Below are 21184 nucleotides of genomic sequence, written 5' to 3'. Positions count from 1 at the left end.
TCTTCCGTGTTTCCATCTGTCAGTAGTCGTGTCAGTTTGTGTATCTCAGCCAAATCGTATATTTTGACAATCCACTCTTCTGTATCAGGGACATTTTCTTCCTTCCATTTTTGGGCTAATACTATTCTCACTGTTGTAATTAAATGAAACATTATTCTACCATGTTTTCTTTCTACATTTGCATCTACCAAGTTTAACAAATAAGTTTCTGGTTTAAACGCAAATGTTATTTTTAAAATATTGCAAATCATTTTATGTATTTCCACCAGTATTTCCTAACTTTTTACACATCCACCAGCTATGAAAAAATGTGCCCTTTTCTTTCAGACATTTCCAGCATTTATTACTTGTACCATAAATTTTCGCTAATTTATCTGGTGATAGATACCACCTAAATAACATCTTATAGTAATTCTTTATTAAATTTTGGCTTCTCGTATATTTTAACCTTTTTTGCCATGTAAATTCCCATTGGGATAGTTCAGTATTGTGACCAACATTTTGGGCCCAGATCACCATATTATTTTTTATTACTTCTTTTTCCAATTCAATCTTTAGTACATATTTATATAGTCTTGAAAGCAACCCCTTGTAATCTGAATTCAATATTTCCTCTAGTTCTGTTTTTCCCTTCACAATGGAATCTTCTTTTAAATCTAATTTAAATCTCTCTTTTAGTTGCCATTTCAGGTACCAAAGTATTTTAAAATTTTCTCTCGTTAATTCCTCCTCTGTTTTAAATCTAAATTCATTATTTTCTTTAACTAATAGATTTTTATACCTCAGTCAATCTGTAACTACTCACTCCTCTCTCTCTCTCTCCAATAAAAAGCTTCATATGGGGAAGTTTCTAATGATATTTTATTACCAATCTTTTTTCTAACTTTTTTCCAAATACATAATAATGGTTTTCTTACACAATGATCATGGAATTCTTTATTATTTTTCTCTTTATTATAATATAAATATGCATGCCATCCATAAATTATTTTTTTTGCTTTCAAGTTGTAGTAATTTTTTGTCTTTTAATTCAGTCCAATTTTTAATCCACATTAAGCATGCCACTTGAAAGTAGATTTTTAAATCTGGAGCTGCAAAACCGGCGCTTTCCCATGAAACTGCAAGCAAACAAGGACCCCTGGGTTTGGATACAGGCCAGTACTCAAGTTCTTGCAACGTTTTTAATTGAACTCTTGATTTTTTCCCCAACCATATAAATTTTGATAAGGCTCTTTGCCTCTTTGCCTCTTTGCATTGTCTTATTGCCTCAGGTAATAATATTTATGTGGATTTTTTAAAAAATAATTTTTCCTCTACGAGTTTCCCATTTTTGTGTTCAGACATTAATAGCTCTCAGTATATTCTTATTTATTCTATGTAGTGGTTGCCATCTTTTTCTTTTTGAGAAGATCTTTTCCAATCAATCTATCACAAGGTGGAACCCTTGAGATTTTAAATAAATGGTGACTATGGTAGACCTCTGTCTACCATAGGTCCACATATAGCAGGAAAATGATATATGTGATTTATCCTTTTTTTTCTTCCCCACTTCTTTAATTACTGCCTTCATCAGATTATATATCTTATTAAGTCTGGAAGTTTTTTGCCTTCATATTTTTGCTTTCATAATTCTGAGTGAGTGACAATTCCATTCTCAAGCTGCTAAATTTGAAGTCCTGGAAACATGAGAGCAGTACATTACAAACAAACCATACCACACTTCTCAAGCCCTACTGAGGAGCCAAAGACTTAATATAATTTGACTGAAGGTTTATGTCAGATGACATTTAGATGTTAACATTTAGTTCTCTTTGCTGAACAGACCAGTATTGTACTAACGTAATGAAATGTTGCTGGGTTTAAATCAAATCAGTGTGCTTTCAAGGCTTTGATTTGCTAATGTTAAAGAATGACTGACATAAGTGTACATTTTTCTCTACAGTTAATAAATGTGAGTGTTATGTATATTAATTAATGAATAGACTGCCTACATCAACGTTAAGCAATAATGAAGTTAGATGACATATGTATGCTCCTTTTAACCAAAAACATTTTCCAACTATAGGAGAAAATAACAGAGAAAATGGCATTTCCCTCATGAAATTGCAAGCAAACAAGGACCCCTGGGTTTGGATACAGGCCAGTACTCAAGTTCAGTACAGAAATTCTTTTTCAGAATGTGTCAGTGCTCTTCAGCAAGCTCCCAAGTAAGTACAATTAAAAGTTAAAAACTTCAGAAAGCCAAATACATTTTGTTAGGAGTAATATTAAAAGAAACCTTAATTTGTCTTATTTATTTAGAAAGTTCAGTATTTCTTTCTGGTGAGGAGCAGTCTTCAGCTACAATTCAATGTAGAATTGTACTTAAGGTCAATGAAGCCCACAGGTAAAGGCAGAGCTTGGAATAGGGGCAGGAGGTAGCTAAATATTCAAGATGGTTGCAGTTTAATTCAATCACTGAGCAAAACCTCTGTGAATATATGCGTTCTAAGTGAATATATGTAGCTTAAAATTTACAACCTTGAGAGAGATTTCATGTTAGGAACAAAGAGATGATTTAGCTGATGGAAACCTGTTAGCTTACTTTCCACTTCAAGAACCCCTTTTTGTTCGAAAAGCAGATGATTTATCCATGAGTCTGCTTACTTAGATAAGGTGAACATGGGAGGAAAGCAAACAACCTGCATGTATAGCAGTTGACACTCCCCCCCTCCAAAAAATCCAGCTTTCATTTTTGAGAAACTCTAGGCAGATTTTCAAAGAAATTTGCAGAAGGACTGGTCCCAAGCGCTAGAACCAATGGATTCAAAACTCATAGCTTTCACAGAAATTAGTGATATTGCAGATGCTGTAAATACCATTTTACAGCAAGGGATGGAGCATGAGAAAAGACTGCAGCATCTTGAAGCAATTAATTATCTCTTCATTAGTAAGACTGAGGATTTGAAAAATGGGTGGGGGACCATTTAAATATTTGGATTCACAGTTCCTGGAATGTGCAGAACGGGATAATATAAAAGAATTCTTGCTAGATAGGTTTGTCAAGGTTCTCCCTGACCTAGAGTTATCAGATATAGACATAGAATGGGTTCCCAGATCCATTGGTGTTAACCCATACGCTCTATATCTCCAAGAGATATTGTACTTTGATTTGTGTTTTTCAAAAAGAAAACTCAAGTTCTCCGCAACTTGCATTGTAGCAGTTATTAGAAAGCAATGGAAACAAAATAAAAATCTTTCAAGATCTAGCCCCTAAGACTCCACTCACAGATATTTTGTACAAATCTGGTATAAAGTATAAATGGATGTTTCCTTTTAAAATTATTGATTATCAGGATAACAACTCACATCAATATCTGTGAAGCTGGCAATTCTCTGTTCCCAGAGAGCTTGAGGAAGAAATAAAAAAGGAAAGCAATGCCATGTTATTTAGCTTTGCAGAACCAGAAATTTAATTGGGAAACTGCTTGGAAACCACAAAAGAGCCTACAAATCTTTTGACAATTTAGAATGCAGCTGGGAAATAACTTTGCCATTTTGACATCTACAGTTTGTCTTTTGTTTAAAATCCACAATTTTGACAGTTAATTTCTTCTTCCCTCTTAAGTTTCCACACTTAGAGGTCTGTGATTCTCTCAGATTCCTATCCCTAGTAAAAACCAAGGTCTGCTTACATTTGATTTCACTAACGTCTAGTTGAGAGCCTGTTATTTTGACAGTTTTTGGTTCATCTTCACAGTATTCACATTAGGTGTCTCCATCTTTCTTCAATGCCTGTGTAACGTGATGCTATAACTCAAAACTTTAAACCTTTTCTTTTCTCAGTGTCCATGAAACTATAGAAAACTTCTAGGCTTTGATACTTTAATTATTTTATTATTCAATCAAAATATATCACCAATGCACCTTGCTTTTCAACTCTTACCTAAATCATCTTATTTTCTTCTGATGCATTATGATTCTTTCTCTTTAATACTTTATTTCCTTGTTGTTACCATCTTTTAACATAACCATATTTTTGCAGTTACATTATAATCTTCAGTTTTTCAGCATCTTTTCTATTTTCACTTTGATCTAATCTACTTAATTCTGCTTTCTCTTTATGTTTGTGGTGGCATTGGCACTCTTTGACTATTATGAATAATTGCACACACACACACATACTGTTATATTCTCAAGGTGATTGAACATACTTTCTTTGGCCAGAGTGAGAGTTTATGCTCTTCCACAAATCTGTTTTTTGTTCATTGTAGTCATGTTTTGATATTTATTTTTTGTTTAATGTTGCATGTATTCTCTTCTCTCTGATTTTTAAATTGCCTATTATTAATTGAGTATATTATTCATTGCAAGACTCCTTAGCTTTATATTGCTAAATAGTAGATAAGGTAAAGTTTCTATGCTTTAATGTTCATGGTACAGATGTTGAATGGGTGCGAATTTTGAAATTCTCCTGGTGTTATTTTTTTATTTCTACAGAAAACTCAAAATAAGAGTTCTATCTCACTGTTCCTATCAGCAAAATTTAATGAACAAATTGTGGCAGGAGAGTTCTCCAAAGCTAGAGAAGCTAGTGTTGACTAGCAAAAACTAGTGTTGACAGCAAAAACGTGTCCTCTGCAAAATAGGACAGTTAAAAAGGATTCAGGAGGTAGATGTATTCTACTTAGAGAAACACTTTTAATCTGACAAGTGCCAAATAGACGTCAGGTTTGTAAATTAATTAAACTCATTTGCAGGGGGGGGAACTTCATAATGGGGAGGGGCAGTAAGGTTCTTTGCTATAGAAATTAAGGCAGGCACTAACAAAATTAAACTGTATAAATCAGGACCCGGTGGCTTTTCAGCTGAGTTCTACAAATTGCTAAGAACAATTAGCATCCTATCTAACCAACTTATTTGATATGATATTGGAAAAGCAGATCTGGAAGTTATCCAGAATTATAAGCATCCCAAAACGAGATGATGACCGTGCAGATACCACAGCATATAGAATGATTGCCCTCATAAACCAAGATGTTAAACTTATAACTTCATTTTTTGTAAACTGAACTGATAACAGAATACATTAAGGCCAATCAAATTGGTTTTATGCCTGAACATCCTTTATCTGATGCTATTCAATGTCCTTTGAATGTTCTACATCATGCTTATGTGTCAAATATGCCTCTTTAATTTTTAATGCTTTAATTTCTCTTGCCATCTTTAAGGCCCTTGACAGGGTGGAATGGGAGTAACCTATTCAGGGTTCTAACTGAAAGAAGTTTTGGTGATAATTTTTTCAGCATGCTAATTAATCTTTACCATGGATCGAAAGCTGTTATACATGCCAACAGTCTAGATTCCACAGCAATAGAGCTTACTTGCAGCACCAAACAAATTTGCCACCGGTTCACTTTGCTCTTCATGATGACTAGCCAATACACTATAAGCTAATATGATGATTAATGGTCCTAAAATTACAGGACTTCAACACAAACTTTCTCTTTATACTGATGATTTACTGTTATACTTAACAAATGTAGCATGTTACTTAGTCTGGAAATCATGCCCTATGAGTATGTTTAGCCTGGAGAAGAGAAGATGACATGATAGTTTAAATATTTGAACAAATGTCTTATTGAGCTAAAGAATCATAAAATTATAAAATCATAGAGTTCGAAGGGCTAACCAGTCCAACCCCCTGCCATGCAGGAATTTTCAATCAAAGCACCCCTGAAAGATGGCCATCCAGCCTTTGCTTAAAGGCCTCTAAGGAAGGAGACTCCACTACACTCTGAGGGAGTGTGTTCCACTGTCAAATAGCTCTTACTGTCAGGAGGTTCCTCCTAATGTTGAGCTGGAATCTCTTTTCCTGTAGCTTGCATTATTGTTCCAGGTCCTGTTCCCTGGAGCAGCAGAAGACAAGCTTGCTCCCTCCTCAATATGACATCCCTTCAAATATTTAAACAAGGCTGTCATATCACCTCATAACCGTCTCTTCTCCTGGATAAACATGGGGAAGAGATGGTTAAGAGGTGATATGAAGATGGAGCAAGCTTGTTTTCTGCTGCTCCAGAGAATAGGACAAGGAACAGGGGATTCAAATTACAGGAAAGGAAATTCCACCTAAACATCAGGAGGAACTTTGTGACAGTAAGAGCTGTTCAATAATGGAACACATTCCCTCAGAGTATGGTAGGGTTTCCTTCTTTTGATGTTTTTAAACAGTGACTGGATGGCCATCTGTCGTGGATGCTTTGATTGTGAGTTCCTGCATAGTAGGGGGGTTGGACCTGATGATTCTTGAGGTCTCTTCCATCTCTGTGATTCTATTCCCAGAACTGAAAGAAAGTTTTGAATATATTTCAGACTTTTTAAGGTTTAAACATTAATTTACAGAACTGAAAAATGATGTATGTCACAGATCCTTCAATTAACATAAATTCAACCAAAACAACTTGTTTTAAAAGAGCACTTTTCAAAGAACCATTATTATTTAAGCTTGTGGCCATAATATCCGAACTGCATTTTGTTGCTGAATTTTCTGATTAACTAGTAGTCCTATATTGGGGTAGTCCTACACCTTAATGCAAACCACACCAACCCCAACCTGTTTTAAATTTTAAAAAAGTCATTAGGGTTTTTTCTTTGTTTAGTTGGTTTTTAAAAAAACCTGGTGCTTCATGGTTTTTGTGCCTCACACAAATGTGTTTTGCACATGCACAGAGACTCCATTTGGAAAGTTCTCGAGCTTGGTGGTAATACCCCCTTCCCTCCCATCTACTATGCATGTGAGAGCTTGCCAAGCTACTGCCCCATCAGTTTCTTTCCGTCTGATGGTAGAACAACTTCTGTTGGATCATTCTCCTGCTGAGTAATTTCTTTCTCCCATTATTTCTCTCTTTCTCTGGTCCCATTTTTCTCATTTATATAACAAAGAAAAAAAAAAGGGAAAAAAAGAAGAACTTTACGTTATCTCAAGTCCTTCCCATGCCTTCACCTTCCCATGCCCCACCATGTTTCTCCTTTTCCCTCTTTGTTCTTCATTGCATTTCTAAGTTTCTATGGCCTCTACCTCTCTTTTTAAGTTGTGTTTTACTTGTGAAAGGAAAGTGTCTCTTTCCAGTGTGCACTCAGAGTGTTTGTTATATTTGGGATAGGGGCATATTGTTAAACATTGCTGCATTTGCAGGGCTTTTACTCATCAGGCCCTGAAGAATCAAGCCCATCTTCTCAAGATACATTGTTGGGAAAAGTCTGTGCAGTGTTTAATAAATTGCTTTTCTCCACCTCTGTTCTGACTTTGAAATTGAAGCCCAAGAAGTCATCCTCAGTACCTGACACCGCTTCAGTAGCAACTCATCTTTCCATTCAGATGGAGTCATCCTCAACCCTCATACAAACTAACACTCCTGCTCAGCAGTTTCCATCCACTTTGCAACATTGGGAGAAAAGGTTTTTTAAAAGTCCCATTCTAAGTTTGCCAAGAAACAGGCAGTCTCACCGAAGGAGCACTCTGAGTCATCAGATGGAGGAGACTTGAAGGCTAAGGAGAAGAAGGCCAAGACCTATAAATCACACATGATACTGACTATGTGATCGAGTACCTCAGTACTGATTGCTCCTACATCTGAGGGAGTGGTGCTTTCTTCTCAAGTTCCCACAGTGTTGCTGATGGTTCTGACTATGCTTCCAACACTACTCAAGGAATCTTCACTGGAGTGCCAGACACCAGTTTATACCATATGTTATAGATCTTCCCCAAGGGAGAAGCCATCACCCTCAGGGACCTCCTCTTCTTCTTCTTCTTCTTCTTCTTCTTCTTCTTCTTCTTCTTCTTCTTCTTCTTCTTGAGTATATAAAATTTTTATTTAATATTCTTAAAATATACAATACATCACATATTTCTCTCTCTCTCTCTCTCTCTCTCTATATATATATATATATATATATATATATTCTATTACATTTTATCTAATTATCTTTAATATTCCACCTCAGTGCTCCCCTTTCACAGAGCCATTTCTATCCTTATATTCCATCCAGAATTTCAGTTCATCTTACAGAGGTAATCCTCCATCTTCTTTTTTCAATGTTTTCTCAATATTTTTTTTCCAAATCCCTTCCAAATCATTTCTTTTCCATAGTCCTTTTTTACTTTGAGTTTACATGTTAATTTGTCATTGATCGCTAATTTCCATGCCTCTTTATACCAGTCCTCCAAATCTACATTTATTTTCATTTTCCAACCTCTTGCTATAATTAATCTCGCTGCTGTAAACAAATTTGTTACCAAATCTTTTTCTTCTTTTTTCCATTATATAATGATTCATTATATAATGATAACAAAACTGTATTCAGTCTTCTATCTATTTTTATATTAATAATATTTTCTATTTCTAGTATTACTTTTTCCCAAATTTTTGTACATATTTACATTGCAACCACATATGCATATATGATCCTACTTCATGACAACCTCTCCAACAATTTTTGAATTATTCTTACCAATATTATGTAATCTCACTGTAGTCAAATACCATTTCCAAATCAATTTATAATAATTTTCTTTAATACGTATCGATAAATTCTTCAAATGTCTTTGTTCCCAAATTTTATTCTATTCCTTATCACATATTTTGAATCTTAATCCTTCTTCCCATATTCCTTTCAAAATATTTTCTTTTATCTTTCCTCCTTTATTCTCCATCAACATTTTATAAATTTTACTAATTATTCCTTTCATGTTCTCATTTTGTTCTATTTCTCTTCCTTTCTGAATTATTTGCTCAAACTGTGTATACTTTTTCCTTTCTAGCTTTCTGTTCCTCCAATTTTTAACCCATTGTTCTATTTGCAAACAATGAAACCAAGAAATGTTTATCCCTATAAATTTTTCTTTTATATTTCCTTTCTCTACCCTTTCATCTATCCAATTTTCTATTCTACCTATTTTCAATTCTTCTTTTCAAAGAGAGAAATTGTGTTCCTCTTCCACACAGTCTTACTGATATGGAGAGCACTCTCCATTCACTTTGGTTTTGTATATCAATCTCCTATTGTTCTTACTGTCCTTTTTCACATTCACGGGGGCCCTGTGCTCCTACCCCAGCGAATGTGGAGGGATGAATGTGTATGTGCATGAGCTGTATGTATGTGTATATGTGAGTGCCTGTTTGTGTGTATATTACTATATTACTGAAGGGATATGATGCCATTTCATCGCTTTTCCTATTGGTACTGTAGTCGCTATCGATCTTGATGGTCTCATTGGAATCATGCTTTTATCCCTCCAAGGCACCACTTTCCATCACAGACCCAGTGCCAATTCCTCCACTGTCTTGATCACCACTGTCTCCATTCCTTTGCCCAGAAACTCCATGTTTCCATCGCCACCTAGAGTCACTGCTACAGTCTCTAGAGATTGCCACTTTCTCCACTGAGTAGTACACCTACTTTGGTCTCCATGGTGTCTACTACAGCTATACCCACACCAAAACCAAGTATCACCTGTGAATAGGTTCAGCAACAGCCACAGTTGATACCAGTAACATTAATCATCTAAGTGCCTTCGACATTGATATCTACCAGCTTTATTTCTTCTACATCGGTAGCCACTCTGGCCCCTTCTGAGCCACAGAGAAATCTTTCTCTGAGAAATCATAGTCTATGACACTCAGGTTTTGGCTCAGGGCTTCCCTGCCCCTTTCACTGATTCTCCACTGGTCAGTGATACTGGTCCTGTCTCTCTACTGGAAGATTAATAAGATCAGCAAGAGAAGACAAGGTTGCTCAGGTCACAACAGACAACACAACTGTTACATGTTATAGGAAAAACCAAGGAGGCACCCAGTCTGCGACACTTCTCAAATTGTCCACAATGCTTTGGAGATGGTGTGAAAAAACAAGTTTCCACACTGGTGGTTCATGTTGCTGGCAGATTTGTTGATTTGTGGATGAGTCCTCCAGCACGACAGATGAAGTCTTCCATGTTGTGACAATCAAATGGGGCATGCTTCACCTAGACTTGCTGACTTTGCCAGACAAACAAAACAAACAAGCTTCATTGCTATACCACTTCATACTGCCTAAGCAGTGTCTAAGTGGTTTCCAGAGCAAGGAAAGGTCATGAATCGCTGGGAGATACATTCCTTTCCAGATGGCCAGGTTTACTACTGTATGTGTTTCTTCCCTGCTTCCCTCTGACAGCGAAGGTGGTGGTGAATATGGCCAGGGACAGGGCAAACATAATTCTAGTTGCACCATACTAGCTGAGACAATCATAGTTTGCTGCACTATTTCATCTCTCCCTGGGGGACAAAGGTAGGTAGTTGCAAATGGTATGAGCACTTTCATAGCGAAACTCTTTACTGCCTAGCCAGCAGTTTAACCAGATCCAGAAAAGGCTGCAGGGCAGCAGGAGCAGCCCATTCCTTCCTTTGGTCACTGGTAGGACTGGTCTGCCTGCCGGGTCTGGCGGCTCTGCTGGATGGGTGGTTGAGAGTCAGTTCCCTTTGCTGCCTTGCCAGCAGCTCCACCAGACCCGGGAAAAGCTGTGTGTGTGTGTAGACATGAGGTAGTAAACAACCATTGCCCAGCCATTACTCCATAGAGTGCACGTCTGGAGAAATGGCTGGGGCAGCAACCACCAAAGAAGCCAACCACTTACCAGAGTTATGTGTTCTGTGAATGTGCACACAGCAGCCTGCTTCAGTAAGTGGTTGGTGGAGAAATGGGCAGCGACCTTTGCTCCAACCCCTTCCCAAATGGTTGCCATGCACACACAAGCCCCAGCCTCCCCACCACATCATGACACTTCCTTCTCTTCCTCTGTTACTCTCTGACATGTATTCTGACAAGTAAGGGGATGTTGAAAAAGCATTCCAAGCATCTCCTCTCTCTAGAGGATGAACTAATCAGTGCCTGATGTCAGCACCACCTTTATTATTATTATTATTAACCTTTATTTATTAAGCACTGTAAATTTACACAGCGCTGTACATGCAATCTTTTTAGTTAGACAGTTCCCTGCCCTCGGGCTTACAATCTAAAAAGACATGACACAGAAGGAGAAGGGAGTGGTGGAGGGAAAGGGTAAGAGGTCCAGCAGTTCCTCTCTACCTCCAAGGCCTGGACCAAGGCAGATGGACTGGAGGGAAACTGTTACACCCTCTGGAAGAAATTGTTACACCCTCTGGAAGGGGTGTACCTCACCATTTGAAAACATTGATCCTAATGTGTAACCTGTACTCTTCTTCAAGTGGTCATCTGTGAACTCACACTGTACCTGTGCAGTGCATCTTCAGAAACTTCTAGAATAGTTATATAAGGTTTTTGGTGGTGCCTCCACCCACCCTCAGCTCTATCCCTCATTGTTCCCATTCATTTATCTCAGTTCCCAAGGATGCCGCATAGAAGCATCTCGAGGTACAGGACCCATAATGAGGGGAAGATGAATGGGCTTGTGTGAGTTCACAGATGACCACTGAAAGAACTACAGTTACAGCTATGCAACCTGTCCTACTTCTTCATGGTCTCTGTGAATCACACAATTGGGAGACTAGCAAGCTACTCACACAAGGAAGTGGGAGTGTCATGCTAGAAACATCAACATTTAACTATTAAATGGAAAAAAATGTATCAAACATAAACAACATTGTCCTGATCGAGAGAGCATTGGAGATAGGCTGTATCAATCCTAGAACAAATCTATAGTATGATAAAGCCTGTGGCTGACACAACACAGCAGCCCTACATATATTGTCTAGTGGCATACCGCTCAGGAAGGCAGAGGAAGCAGCTACTGCTCTGGTGAAATGAGCTCAAAATCAAACGGGTGGTTCTTTTTTAGCCAGTTTTGAGAAACACTGCATTGATATCAGTTGACCATGTTTTGAGTCTGAATAGAATACAAATAGTATGGTACTCTTTCTTGTGTTCGACGTTCAGTCAACAAAAAGGCAAGGGCTCTGTGAACATCAACTGAACGAACACATTCAGAATCTGAGGCAGGGTTTTGCATAAATGCTGACGAAACAAGAATACTATCTTCAGAAGAAAAGAGATGGTGGGATGGAAGACCACTTTTTCTTGATAAAAGTACAGATAAGGTTGATCCAGACATAATGCACATAGTTCGCTAGCCCTCCTCCTAGAGGTTATGGCAATGGGGAGGGCTGTCTTCCTGGTAAGTAATCTAGTATAACAAGATGCCGTCTGTTCAAAGCTTTCTGGACAGCTGGGACAACAACAGTTGAGTCCAAGTGGGAGTCAGTCCTGACACTGGGAGGTGCAGGTTTCTATACCCCTTCAAAAACTTTTTCGCCGACAGATCTTGGAAACATGAAAGCTCAGTTTAAACAAAAGGTAAACAGTAGAGACCTAATACAACTGAAGAGGAAGGCCTCACCATACAAACCCCATTTGTGAGCAGAAGCAATTGCATTGTTTGTTTCCCTGAACATTGGTGAAGAGATCAATGTCTGATGTGCTCCATTGCTGAAAAAGTCATCAAACTGTGTCTCTGTGGAGCATCCATTTATGGTACAAGTCAGATGACAAGTCAGTTCATTGACAAGAACATTCTATTCTCCTGGGAGATGGATTGCTTGGATAGAAATTTTTCTGGCCGCACACCAGTCCCAGATATGAAGCATCAGTTGAAGAACTATTTCTGATTCTGTTTCTCCCTGCTTGTTTAGGTAATACATTACCATGGTGTTGTCAGTAATGATATGGACTGTGTTGCCTTGCAGAAAGGATCCAAATGCTCGAAGGGCCTTCTTGACTGCTAACATTTCGAGGATGTTGATGTGCAAAAGAACTTGACCATTTCCCTTTCACTGAAAGTCCATTTGCATGAAGTAACATTCAGATGAGGTTGTACTGAAAGGAACGGCATATCTATTTGAACATTGGGTGGATCAAGCCACCATTTTAAGGAATGTTGGACTACCTGGACATCAGACTACATGTCACTTGGAAGACAGGGGGGAGGTGGCTACCTTCTGCACTATTGCAGTGTGGTCAGGGGAGTGCCTTTTGGCCCTGCTCCAGAAACCCTGCCTGCCTGTACCAGGTGACATCCTGGGCAGGGATGCCACTGAGATGACAGATGAGAAGATTTAGAGGAGAAAAATCTGGAGGCTTTGTGGATATTGGGATTTTTTGTAGAGGAGAAAAAAAGAAGACCCTATGTGAAGGGTCCCAGAATGGATCCCTCTTTTATAAATAGGCCTGCTATATTAGACATGCCTAAAGCACTTATCTATACAAGTGTTCCATGCTGCTTGTAACATACCTTAAAAGGTATTTACCCCTTGAGCTGGCCATCATGTCAATTTTCTTGTTTCATTTATTAATTTGAATTTTAGGCTGTTTTCCTTTAGTGTGGAAATGCACAGCAAATTATGTTTGGGGGAAAAAAGTGTGTGTGTGTGTGTGTGTGTGTGTGCGCGCATGGACACAAATGCAGATGGCACATGCAAGCACAGATTTACATACACAAAAGAGTGCCTCCTCTCTATCAAGGCTAACTCACTGTCATCTATTAAGCTACGGAAGAGGTGGAAATCTTGCATCCTCCAGATGTTGTTGGACTACAACTTTCAGTATTCTTCACTATTGGCTATATTGGCTAGGGCTGATGGGAGTTGCAATCCAACACTATCTGGAGGGCCACATGCTTTCCACCTGCCTTTAACATATTATTCTCACATGTAAACTGATGTCAATTGGCTGTGATCTCAAAGGAGTTCTTGGTGTCGTTACATTTACAATCTAAGTTCTGGTATGGCAATGGAAAAAATAAAATTTAGTATTGGTATTAGGAAGGTAATGAGATTAATATGGAACACCAGTATAAATCTGCCTTTTGGATATATTTAGAACACTCTGGATACATTTAGACAAATAAGCCTCAAACCCCTGAGGTAGTAAAGTTAGGCCTGGTACAGACTGGTGGTGTGCACTGGCCTGGGGCCAAAATTAAGACTCAGGAGAGTGGAGCATCCGCATGCTCCCAAGCCCTACCACGCTGTCTGGGCACCATCTTTGCATGCTGCCATTTACATGCCGTGTGCAACAATGATGTGTCTTGTACCCCACGTCCTAATGGAGCAGCACACAAGGGACGTCACCTAATGGCGCCTTGGCAGCGACAGAAAAAGCAGCTGCATTTTGAGGCTCCTTTTTCCAGGCGTATCGTGGCTGCACCTTTTGGTTAGTGCAACCACTATCCGGGGGAGAAAGGGGCAGTCTCTGACTGCCCCTTTCCCCTCATCTGTACAGGCCCTTAATTTTTTGTTTTGTTTTGTGGTTTTTTAAAATATTTTTTATTTTAACAAAAAACATAAAATTACATATTGTGAAATACCATCCATTCGTCAAATAAACATGAATAGTTGGTTAGTCCACACTAAGGTGACACCTTATAGCAAACTACAGGGTGCTAGGATTTGCTCATCACTATCTGGTCTTACAACTGGCACTCTCACTGTCAGCTGGTTTGCCAGTATTATAATAGATAATATCCACATATAGGTGATACAGCCTGCTGGTCATGCCTCTGCAAGTTCATGTAGACTTCTTTGAGTGTATTGATGGGATTCCAACATACAAGAGTACAACACATAATACAGCATATCACAAGACACGATGAAAATATTCCTCTTGCTTAAAGTCAGCCACTCCCACCACTTAGATCTCCAGTTGTGATCTCAACACCATAGTCTCTCCTTTGTATTTTCATGCCACTTGCTTCTAGCTTCCTCTCAGTATATATATGTGACTATAATAACGCACCAAATGGGCAATGCTCCTTGGCTGTTGCCTTGGGCTTCTGGTCATAATAACCTGCTTGCTATACCTGTACAAGGCAGGTGGTGCTTGCTCAGAGCAAAGGGACTCTTCTCACAGGTCAGGCTGTTCTTACTAACACCAACACACTGCATTAAGCTTCTGGTGGTGATACAGCCTGCTGATCATGCCTCTGCAAAGCAAATGGTGCTTGCTCAGAGCAGGCCAGGCTGTTCTTTTTACCAACACCAGTCACAGATTCTACTGTATATGCTTGACTATAAGTCGACCTCATATATAAGTTGAGGGCAGATTTGGGGGCCAAAATTGTGGATTTTGGCATGCCCCATGGATAAGTTGAGGGTAAAATTTGGAGGCTCCTTTAGTGTGTGTATGTATGCACATGGCAAGAGGGACTCTAATTGAGGCTTTTTGTTTCAGCGTTTCAACCTTCACTACCCAGACAGTGGCGGTGTGGGTGGGAGAAAATTGCATTGGCTTTTTAAGCTACTGTGTCACACTGTTGACTCATGTTCAAGTTGTGGTTTACTATGACTCCTAGATACCTTTCATATGTATTGTTGTCAAGCCAGATGTCCCCCAAACTATATCTGTGAATTTCATTTTTTTTCCTCCCTAAATGTAGTACCTTACATTTCTCTGTGTTGAAATTCATTTTGTTGGTTTCTCTCCAGCTTTCTAATTTATTACGACCATTTTGAATTTTGATCCCGGCCTCTGGGGTATAAGCTCCTCTTCCTAATTTGGAGTCATCTGCAAATTTGATAAGCATGCCTTCTATTCCTTCATCCAGTTCATTGATAAATTTGTTGAACAGCACTGGGCCTGGGACAGAACTCTAGCACCCCATTGGTCACTTCTCTCCAGGATGAAGAGGAGCCATTGCTGAGCAACCTTTGGGTTTGGCTGGTCCAAATCCACCTAACAGTTGCATTGCCTAGCCCATATTTTATTAGCTTGTTAGTCAGAATATCATGGGGGACTTTGTGGAAGGCACTGCTAAAATCAAGATATGCTAAATCCACAGCATTCCCTTCATCTACCAAGTAATTTTATCAGAAAAGGAGATAAGATTAGTCTGGCATGACTTGTTTTTGAGAAACCCAAACATACCCCCCAAAGTCCTTTTTATAGTCTTTAATTTTTCTAGGAAGCCTGAGCTCATTCTGATCATTCAAGTATTGAAGCAAGTGCCTCCCACATCCACCTAGGATGTGCACCTTAAGTACATTGGCCAAGCGTTGGAAGCTTTCTGAAGCCATTTTACTTTTTAAATTTTTTATTTAGGCATTATTTATTTATTTATTTGCAGTGCAGGCCTTTGTATACTTAATCAGAAGTAAGTCAGATTGACTTGAATAGGGTTTCTTCTCATGTAAGTGTGTATATGACCTTGAACACTTGAAACTTTGCAAATGTGAAATATATAGAAAAATGTAAGTTACTTGGTGGGTAATCCCTATAAATTTTGATTTATAAGAGGATACTATCCAATATTCAGATGTGTAAATATGTTATGAACAACAACAATTAGTAGTTGTAGCAGCAGCAGCAGCAATATATTGTTAGATTGAAAATGTGTTAAAGCATCTCATCCCACTGACATGCCAGTTAATTCTTCTTCTCATTCACCATATATTTGTGTATCATATGTTACTTGAAATGTTTCAGAGTTACTGTTATTTTGCTAGCTGACCTTTTCTTTTACTTTTGTTGAAAGGGAAGAGAAAATCCAGAAGATACCAAACATCATTGCAAGTATGAAAGGAAACAGAGAACATTTAGGACAAATGAAGCATAACAAGTGGAGCCCAAGGAAAAAAGAGCAGGATAACATAAAAGTGAAGTTTGAACCTAATACAGATGGTGATGAATGCTTTATTCAGCAAGAATTTGTTAATCCTGCTGTATCACTGTTCGGTATTCAACACAATAACAGTGGAAATGGCATGTGGGCATCAAGGAATCAATCAGGTATTTGCTTTAGAGGTCAGTGTAATGAGAACAAATGCTCTAACAAGATTTTGAGATCTTTGTACAGTAGAGATGAGCAGCTCTTCAGTTTGTCATCAACTTGTCCTTGGGCTGACAGAGAAAATTGCCAACTATACCCAAGCTTGCAGCAATTCACAGCAGACAGTTATTTGGGAGAATACATGAAATTACAGTGTCCCCCAGTATCTCCAGAAACTCTGTACAACACTAACTTAGCTCACAACACCCTGATAAAAACTGAGTATGATTCAGATTATGAAGATATAGCTAATAGTTATACTAATTCACCAAGTTGTGGTTTGATGGATGAAAACAGCACAGTCAAAAAGCAGTCAGTTCACTTTCCTAAAAGGATCCATCTTAAAACAGAGCTCATTGAACAACCATCTGCCGGCCAAACCCCAAGACATTGTGTCTATCCACCATATAACTGGCAACACATAGTGATGCATCATACCAATAATGTCAGTAGAAGTGTACTTGGCAAAACAACGCATAACAAAGAGACAACGTCTTTAACGCCCCCGCAATCTATGTGTGCAGAAGCTACGGAGAGCCCACAAGCTCCATATTATAGTAATCAGTTCTATAATGCATCTTCTATAGAAGAGAGAGGGCTGAATACCCAGGTTGTGAAGACACACAATGAGTTTAAAAATATCAGTTTTATTCAGACAATTAAACATGAGTCTTTAGATTCTCCTCCTATCTCCGGGAGTGGTCAGAAAGCAGTAGAGACTACATTCTGTGAAACAGAATTAGCTGGTTCTCATCCTCATAAAATATTGCCGCAGCAAACTGTATAATGTGTTATGGTGTTTTACGGCAGCATCAGTGGTACAGAAATGGGACACAAAACAGGAAATAAGGCATTTTCGATTGTAGGGATCCAGAGCTACTAATCCTGTTTTGGTTTCACTTTCTAGATTTACAATTGTTGACCCTGTTCATCATATGGATTGTGAGTGATGGGTATGCTTAATTTGCAGTCACCCACTTAATATAACACAGAGAAGTATGCTTCATATTTATAAAAGCATAGACATTGTGTTGCAGATAATTAGTACTGATGTGTAAAGGCAACAGGTTTAAACCAAAAGTTTGTTTTGCATAAAACTACTCAGCAGTTTGTTATTCTTGGCTAACAGTAGCCATACCATCTGTGGTTCCTAATTAATTTAAGAGGGTTCTTGTGCTATTCCCAGATTTAAACAGGAACAGAATTTTGGAAAAGTCCCATAAAAGCTTCAGGGGTGCACTAGGCATGGAGCTACAGAGAGAATGTAATGTCAGACCTAGTCTGACACCATGAGGTAGGGAGTTCCTGGGATTCTAGACAGAGAACAGGACATTAAAAGAAATGTAGTCTGCCTGAGGGCAGAATTGTGGGATGGACTCTTAGGGAAGGACAAAGAAAGAAAAGAAAAGGTGTGGCTGTAGAAAATATGAGGTGGCAGCAGCAAGCTCTGATATGTTTCGCCATTCAGTTTGGTTGATGTTGATATGCGGCTTTGGATAAGATAGTTCAGCCATGTAGGAATGTTCTGTTGAAGTATTTATATAGCCAAAATGGTTAATTTCAAATCATTCAGTCACATTTCTTGAAACAAGTATAGTCTGGATGCTGTCAATGACAAACCTCTTCAAGACTTCTTCAGATTCCTTGGTATTTGTCTGTTATTTCCTCTTCTTAAATTACTGTTTGTGTCTGGAACTCTGACATGTGGATCACTTTGAGCTGCACTGGTCTACCGTCTGTAGATCAAATCCACTTAACTGGGGTGGGGATGATACACCTCCCTGAATTAGAGGCACACAAAGTTTATCTATGAAACACACTTTATGGCATAGTTGTTTGAACATTGGACTTCAACTCTAGAGACCATGATTCAAATTCCTTCTCAACCATGGAAACTCATTGGGTGAGTTTGGACAAGTCACATAATCTCAGTCCCAGAAAACCCCATGATAAACCACCCACCTTAGAGTTGTCAGAAGTGACTTGAAGGCACACAGTAGCAACAACAAAAATTGCACGTCTTCTATTAACTTTTGAGCATTGACCATTTATTATATCCATACAGAAGACCTTGCCAGGCTGAGTAAAACATTTTGACATTAATTTAGAGATGAACATAAAATAATAATAATAATAATAGTAATAATATTTTCCAACATATAATTGGTATATTTCTGAATATTTGTTTTCCAATAAATTTTCCAAGTAATGATTTTCCAAAGGGGTATTTATAGAAAAGAAATTGGAAGCAGTTTGTCATTACAATGGCAGTTCTACTGTTGTCATCAGCTTTGACTTCTAGTCACCCTATGAATGAGAGAACTCCAAGACACCCTGTCTTCAACAACCCTGCTCAGATCCTGCAAACTGAGGACTGTGGTTTCCTTGAATGGTTATTCATCCTTAATGTGGTCTTCCTCTTTTCTATTACCTCCCACTTTACAAAGCATTATCAGCTCTTCATGTCATCTTGTGATATGGCCAAAGTATGATAGCCTGTTTGGTAATTCTTGCATCTAAGGAAAGTTGAGGCTTGATTTGTTCTAGGACCCATTTATTTGTATTTTTGCAGTTCATGGTATCTATAGAAGTCTCCTGCAGTACCACATTTCAAATGAGTTCTCTTTGCATCAGCTGTTTTCACTGTCCAGATTTCCTAGCTATACATAGACATTTGAAATACAGTATAATGGTATGGGCGTTTCTGATTTTGATATTCTATCATATATATTTACATTATTACCACCAAAGCAAAAATGCAAAGGTTTCTTTTTAAAAAGATATAATCAGACTAATACATAATGTAAACAGGTCAATAAATACTTTATTTTAATCATTTTATTGTTAAAACATGTAACCATTTACATCATTGTTAATATCATCTTTCAGTCCAGCAGTTTTAACATGAATACAAAATGTTTGTGAAAGGTTTCCATGTATGTCTGCAAGTCACATGCTTTGTTTTCAGTCTTAAAAATACTAGTAAGCACATAACAAAAGAACTGCTGTGATTTATGTTACCTCAGATGTATAACTTGCATTATTGAATCAAGAGAAAAGAACATTTACAGAATAATATGTGTAAAATCAGTAGTACAGTGTGCCGGTCTTATATGTGAGCACAGCTTATGCGGCTTCCGACATACGCTGGAAGCCTGCGCCGGAAGAAGCCTCGGCACCCCAGGAAGAGGTAATGGGACATGTGCCACGGGCACGAGCCCCATAGCTTCTAATGGGGCTTGACTTTACATGTTTTTTCCCTTACGCAGGGTGGGTCTGGAAAGGATTCCCGGGTAAGGGAAGGGCACACTGTATGATTTATTCTGTAACAGCAGCTCAGGTAGTCTGCTCCTATAGCAAACCATTGAAGCAGAATTAAAAAAAAAAACTTTTTGTACAAAACTTATTTCCTTATTCTGATAGTCTTTTCTGCAAAGCAGAAAGTCATAAAATTAGAAATTACAGGATTGTAGTCCAGTTACCAAAAGCGCTACATTCTTTAGACTTTTAAGAAAGTCTTAATTTCAACTTTAAAATAATATTTCTGATGTTTAGACTGTGCTGCTCTTTGAAAATGTAAAAGTCAGTGTTTGCTAATAAATATTCTTTATGTAAGTTGAATTTGTAATTTTTTCTTCTATCCTCAGTTACTCTTGTATAAGTGTTTTAACAAATGAAAATTCTTTTGTATGCACATGGAAAGGGCCTTGACATGCCATATATGGTACTCTTGTATAAAAATGTATTATAATTTGGGATTGGCACATCCCAAAAGTGGCTGGAAGCTGTGTGGAGAGCATGCTGGGCCTGCGTCGACCCAGAAAAGGCACAAAAGGAACAGAAGAAACAGCTCCTGCTGGCAACCAGGTTTAGGACCACGTTGGTGGCCTGCTTTCAGAGAAGGCTGTCTGGTCACCGCGAACCTGTGCCAATAGGGGGTGGACCGGGGCTGGAGTGGCCAGACCCAGCGTTTCAAGGAAGGGGTGCAGTTGACACACAAATTTTAAATGTGTAAAAGCACTCCTACTCAGTGCAGAGACCTGGGCCTCCACGTTCAGAGCTGAGTACAGGAGTACCCCCAACTGCAAACCTGCATCTTCAGGGAGAGTGTAACCTCATTTAATACAGGCTGGATCTTTGTTCCCTGATCTGCCTTTTGTCTGGTTTAAGTTTCAATTTGTTTGCCCTCATCCAGTCCATTACTGATGACAGACACTGGTTTAGGACCAGGACAGCCACTTTGGATTGAGATGGAAAAGAATAATAGAATTGGGTGTCATCCACATATTGATTGATTGATTGATTGAAATTTTATTTCTATACCGCCGTTCCCACGATCTCGGCGGTTTACAGGCAATACAAATGCAATAC

The 21184-nt window shown here is 38.5% G+C and overlaps 1 protein-coding gene across 1 annotated transcript in view; it reads left to right on the top strand.

The window, feature by feature from the left end:
• The window catches only part of LOC149309439 (aryl hydrocarbon receptor repressor-like), a 78185-nt gene extending 57831 nt beyond the window's left edge, over window positions 1–20354 (top strand). The window contains exons 10-11 of the mRNA XM_089532459.1: window positions 2066–2207; window positions 16520–20354. Coding sequence (XP_089388585.1) covers window positions 2066–2207; window positions 16520–17600 — 1223 coding nt within the window. The 3' untranslated portion in view covers window positions 17601–20354. The remainder of the gene's footprint in view (window positions 1–2065; window positions 2208–16519) is intronic.
• The last annotated feature ends 830 nt before the right edge of the window (window positions 20355–21184 follow it).

This window comes from Sceloporus occidentalis, unplaced genomic scaffold (assembly GCF_023333645.1).
Source record: "Sceloporus occidentalis isolate IW3139 unplaced genomic scaffold, rSceOcc1.0.p SCAF_7, whole genome shotgun sequence".
Taxonomy (NCBI): Eukaryota; Metazoa; Chordata; class Lepidosauria; order Squamata; family Phrynosomatidae; genus Sceloporus; species Sceloporus occidentalis.
The sequence above is the reverse complement of the archived record's forward strand: the minus strand, read 5'-3'. Positions and strand labels throughout refer to the sequence as shown.